The sequence below is a fragment of the Dermacentor silvarum genome, chromosome 8 (genome assembly GCF_013339745.2).
Source record: "Dermacentor silvarum isolate Dsil-2018 chromosome 8, BIME_Dsil_1.4, whole genome shotgun sequence".
Taxonomy (NCBI): Eukaryota; Metazoa; Arthropoda; class Arachnida; order Ixodida; family Ixodidae; genus Dermacentor; species Dermacentor silvarum.
Window position 1 is genome coordinate 99370590 of NC_051161.1, and position 5984 is coordinate 99376573.

Below are 5984 nucleotides of genomic sequence, written 5' to 3' on the forward strand. Positions count from 1 at the left end.
AGGGTGGAAGCGACCTTGTGGTGTAGCGCGGAGTAACATGACGTAGTGATGCCGGCTGCAGCGCCCCATGTTCTGTCCATTCTTTTATTGGGATGAGTGGGAACTGCTTGGATTCCTTTCTTAGGCGACTTTTCATTGCCGCTACAATTTTCGTGGTTAATTTTTTCACTAAAACTTGGTGAATAAGTCAAGGGAAAGTGGTAAGAAGGAGCCAAGACGTCTTTCGCTGTGGCGTGCTGTTTATGACGAAATTGCTAAAATCTGGAGAAGTTTGTTCGTTTCGTAATAAAACAAAATACATCCCACTGTCTGGAGTGTGCTTATTTCGGAAAGAATTGAGGTTGGCAAGAACAAGTAGTGTCAACTGATTCCTGACGAACCTCTTCAACTCTGGAACAAACAATTACGGCAGTACCTAAGCGATATGAAACAATGTTCAGGACGACAACATATGACGTAGATTGGAGATTAATAAAGATGTCATGAAATGAGTTGCATAAGAAAGGCATTAAAGCATAACAAAATACTTTTTTAATTGTTAAATGGGCTGGAAGTACGGATTCGTCTTACCGGTTAACTTAACAGGTGCTTGAACTGATTGAAAAAGTGCGCGAGACCTCCTTAATTTTATGAGCTGCCTCAATGCAACAGACTTGGCTGCCATTGTGGCACTTCCACTTAATTTATGGCTGAAAAAGTGGCGCCTCAGTACACTGCAAAACGCCAACTATCGGTCACGAAACACCCTCGCTTTAGCACTTTTAGCCATCCAGTTCTACAGCGTATACAGCAAAAAGGCCTCATCACTGATTCCAATTGGTTTAGAAAGCTGTTCCAGTGTTTTTATTGGTCATAAAACCATCCTAAAACAATATTCACGTGTCACATTGTATACGATAATAACACAGCGCATTTCGATTCTGAGCAATGAAGCGAATAATGATTGCGGTAGCTTTTGCTTTCAAGAGTTGAGGTAACAAGGAGAACTTCGAGCAACCAATTGTCTGGGAGTCGCGTTCGCATTGGTGACTCTCCTCTTTATTCTGTTGCTTTGACAATGTGGGTTAAACATTAGCGTTTCACAGACGCTGCACGTTTATCTTAGAGGTATCCAAAGCTTTTGTTAAATGGCTCAGTAAAGGTACGGATGAGTGGCCACTCGGTATTATGGCAGACACCCTCGTAGTCGTCCAGCTCGATGTCGTAGATAACAACAGGACGTCGGGCCATCTCGTAGCGATACGACGTTACGAGGCGGTGCCTCAGTTGTTCAGGCCCAGCGAAGGCCGCCATCTGGGAGAAGAACGTTACATCAAAGAATGAAGCTTTCGCTTGGGGAGAGCAAATCAGTCATTGAAATTAGAGTTCCATTGTGTACCCTTAGTAATCAAGTATCGATGTTACGACTCAAAATGAGAGCAAGAGATTACGTTTAAGTTACCCGTCACATTCAAACCCATAGCCTGTATTTTTAATTATTCTTCTGAATTATGTCCTCTGAGGCAGAGAGCGACATCTGGCGCTTTGCAAGATCTCTCGGGTAATTGCTGAATGCTTACGGGTATATTAAGCAGCATCTCAGCGTAAGCAGAGTGCTCGTAACCACAACGCTTTATTCCTAGGCTGACGACCGCATATTTCCGGATCCAACTGAAGATTCAGAGTCCTCATTGTTTGGGGGAAAGAGACACCATAGTAAATATAGCGCCATCGGTTATTTTCTAGAAACAATGAGCTTTGTGTGGCGAACAGATGACGAGCATTCGCGCGCACTGCCAGAATAACTTGTGTAATCGGCGCTTCAGTTGTGGCGATTATACTGTCTCTCACTTTCTTATCTTTATATTCAAAAGCCCTCGCTCGCACCAGTTAAATACATTCGCGGTGGCTAGTTAAAAGAGATTGAAGGCTTTCATCTCGGGGGTTTAGAAGATGCATAGGCTAGAGCACTGCACGGGCCGATTTTTTCAGCCGGGGCCCGGCCCGGGCCCGATTTTAGATCGGGCTGCCTGCCCGAGCCCGACCAAAAGATTTATGGCGAGACCCGGGCCCGGCCCGGGCCCGGAAATAATCTACGTTACCCGCCCGGTCCGGCCCGCTACCCCTTTACCTTAGGCCCGAGCCCGGCCCGAGCCCGACTCGAAACCGGCGCGAACCCGGCCCGAGACCGAAAAAGACCACCGAGTGGCATTTAAAAAATAAAATAAAGACGAGAATCAAAGGAACTTATTATTAATGCATAAATACATGTCATATGCAATTATGAACACCATTTTAGCGGTCTGAACGCAAATACCAGCGTGCAAAGTAGTACGAATGACCCTGCCGAGCAGTATCGCCAGCAGTTTCCAACGGCGCGACTTTGATGCGGCCCAATCAACTTCTATCGCCACCCGCCGTGGTGGCTCAGTCAGCTAAGGCTTTGCGCTGCTGAGCACGAGATTGCGGGATCGAATTCCGGCCGCAGCGGCCGCATTTCGATGCAGGAGAAATGCAAAAACGCCCGTGTGCTTGCATTGTAGTGCACGTTAAAGAACGCCAGGTGGTCAAAATTAATCCGGAGCCCTCCACTACGGCGTGCCTCATAATCAGAACTGGTTTTGGCACGTAAAACCCCAGAAAGATGAAAATGACTTCTATCGCCACGCCGCCACAGTATTTTTCCACGTCGGGTGCCTCACTGCAAAGCATGCGCCGCCCCAGCCGCTTGCCCCACTCAACCGTATTCCAGCAGACTATAACCGAAGCGGCGCCACGACCGCTCGTGAGCGCAGCGCATAGATGAAGTAAATGGAGAAAGAAAGCTTCTCGTTCCTCCATGGTGCAGCATAATGCGCTGCTGCTAGGTGGCCAGTTGAGAACATGCGTGCAATCATGGATGGACGCAGTGCCATATTTCAGCCGCGTGACGAATTATCATATCTTACCAGTCATCGTTTTACCAATTCGCCTTTGACGAATCAGCAAGTCGCGAACGCGCTTACACCGCGCTGGAAGAACTAATTACATTGATTTAGGTAAGGAATACAATGGCATCCTTTCATTTGAGGCGACTTCGGTCTTTCTGGACTTTTACATTCTGGTGAAACAGCGCAAAATACGACGGAAGAAGAAAAGGGGAGTACACAGGAGTAGCACTGCTAGCTTCCAGCTGCGCCGGGGCAAGAGGTTTTTCAGACTCGAGACGCGTGAGGATTACTCGCTGCACGTTACATGCACACCACCAGAAAGTCCGAGCCCGGCCCGGGCCCACGTCGAAATACCCGAGCCCGGCCCGGGCCCGGTTCAAAAAGCCCATACCGTGTCCGAGCCCGGCCCGAGCCCGTGAAAAAACTGCTTTCGGGTAAGCCCGAGCCCGTGCAGTGCTCTAGCACAGGCGTCTGTCTAACGTAGTTACAAGCACCTTCTTACCTTTCTTCGAGTCTCATACCGTATAATTGTGCTCTTATTGCCTTCATGAAGTGTGGAAAATAGTGAGAAACGAGCTACACAGACTCCTCCACCAGAATGCTATAGGCAATCGTGCTATTACTGTGCCAGCTACGCAATTGTAACGGCTCGTGCAATGCTTCAGGTGATACACAACCACCAAAAGAGCAGCAGAAGCCGGAAAAGATGTGGGATGAATATATCAGAAAACTGACGTACTTTAGTAAGTGTAGAAAATTGGTTTCATTGAACTAAATAAACAAATCGTCCAGGTCAACCTCGAACAAGCCAAGTTACTTTCACGCGAGTACGCAGCACAAACAATTCCTGATACTGACCTCGTGTCCGGAATGGTTTCCTCCCGTCACAGACAAAACGCAATCGTCTGTTTTATCCACTATGGTTAAATTGCACACATCCTTGTAGCTCTTCTTCATTAAGCCTTGCGCGAAATCATAGAAGCGACTCAACTGCACGCCCGGCTTCCAAAGTTCTTTCGTCTTACTGAAGTACACGTCCGCGCCGAGCTGCATATAAAAGATAGTCGGACATTATAGTCACATGATTTTGAAGATGATTTTCTGCACTCTCAAGCAGCGTGAAAAGCTGCCTACTTGCGGAAAGATAAAATAAAAATAAACACTATAAAAGGGTTTGCGCGAAGTGATAGCGAACAAATCGCGCAGGAACTTCCGACAATTACTATCAAAGTAAACCAATTTTTTTCCCATAATAATGGATGCAATACGACATTCACCAGCAACCAGCAACAATAAACTCAAACTCAACCTATTGGACAACTTAATGAATCTCAGACGGAGACTCAAGAAGATACATCAACACAGGAAGTACTGGATGAATACAAGGAAACAACTATCTTCGATTCCCCTTTGTCAAGCTGACACTGAAGGACAAAAAGTGAAGATCATTGACCCAGGCTGATGGGGATAATTTCAATTCCGGGAAAAAAGGAACGCTGTCCTTCTAGAGCGCCCCACCACCACTTGTATGTCTTGAGACATCCTAAAGCTCTTGCGCTTCAGCACATGAGTCGGAAAGATTTCTAGTAGTTGGCATTGTAAGACAAACGCGCATCTAAACTATTTTTTTTGCGGGACACGTGTCCTTTGCATCGGCCGCAAAAACGGGTGAAAAAGCCAAAGAAACAATTTCGTTTAGGAAGCTATCGTCCTGTAACTAGATTTGCTTGCTTGCAAATGATATTCAATGTTAACGCAAACATTATGGTGTCTAAGGCTACAGTGCTATAGCTGATGGGCATGCTGCAGGGCAGAGTAGAAGTGTTAATTGGATATAAGGTCAGCAACGACGGCAGAATGAGCGACTTTAATTGCAAAAACGGGCGACATGGCCAGTCGGTTCCCGTGAGGAAATGCCAACAGAACAGCCACTGCGCCGCTAAAGAGGTATCCACCCCCGAGATCCTTCGAGATTAGATCGGTGCCTTAAGCGAATGGCTTCGTGGTGAGGGAAATAGATGGGTGATTACTTGGCATGCTCCGAAACGCTGGGTTGTAGCCTGAAGGACAGCTATGTAGCAGCAAAAAATTTGCACGCAGGCGTTCAACAATGGTAACTATTTCTGATAGCCGCTTTGAAATAAATATGCAAGCTTAAATTACTGTGAGACTCAAAGCATCAAGAGGTGGCTGCAGTCTTTACTATGGCTACCACGAAGCTATCTGTGACGGAGACAGAAAAACCAAAGTGTCATAGTTGTTATGTGTGGTGTGAGACTACCTGATTACGGCTGTGGTCACCTTAACCAACGCTGCAAATAAAGAAAGCATTATCACTCAGGTGAAGCACAGAATCGAATGCGTTTCTTCACCTTCGTAAAAAATGCGTTTCTCTCGGGACATTGTGCATTCATAGCCACATCTCTGTGCCATGTCAGCAGAGTGCACATGTGGGATCACACTCACCGCTATGGTATAGGCCAGCCGTTTGCTGAAACGTGGCTCCAGGAGTAGTCGGACGGCCGAGAATGCCATAGCAGCTTCATCTGGACCACCAGTGCAGGACACCAGGCCGCGAGCTCGCAGCCTGCGTTTAGTTGTCCCCACCCGTCGCGATAATTAGTTTCGTATTTTTTAAAGCCTGTGATCAGGCAAATTATTCGCATAGAGACCTATACTGCTTCTTAATTCAATGTGCGCCAAATCTTCGGCGTGGGGACCCTTGATACACACACACACACCCTCAAGAGCTACACGGTCTAGGCGTGCTTTGAACTGTCGCTAATTCAGCCCTTCTACCTGCGTCACCAAGTGTTGCGTCACTCGGAACTACCAAGCCAGAATGCCGAAACATGGGGATGTCAATCTTGGCGCCGCCGTTTCTGCATGATTCGGCTGGCGCTGTGTCACTGGATGGAGCTCATCAGAGTCTGCGAGGAGCTAGACGAATGGTGGTACGCCGAGCAGAAAGTCCGAGATGTGCATGTCAGCGCCAGCACCCCGATCTGCAAAGTTTCGTCCTCAACCTCCCGGCGATGCTGCGTGACAAAGCACCGCCTAAGGACGGCAGAAGCG

At 47.4% G+C, this 5984-nt stretch overlaps 1 protein-coding gene across 1 annotated transcript; it reads right to left on the reverse strand.

Annotated features, from left to right (window-relative positions):
• Positions 1-845: 845 nt before the first annotated feature.
• Positions 846-5516, reverse strand: LOC125947331 (uncharacterized). The gene is made up of 3 exons (XM_049671806.1): positions 5376-5516; positions 3768-3956; positions 846-1293 (listed from the first exon to the last, which is right to left on the reverse strand). The coding sequence occupies exons 1-3, from the start codon at positions 5442-5444 to the stop codon at positions 1102-1104; spliced, it is 450 nt and encodes a 149-aa protein (XP_049527763.1). The 5' UTR covers positions 5445-5516; the 3' UTR covers positions 846-1101.
• Positions 5517-5984: the final 468 nt, after the last annotated feature.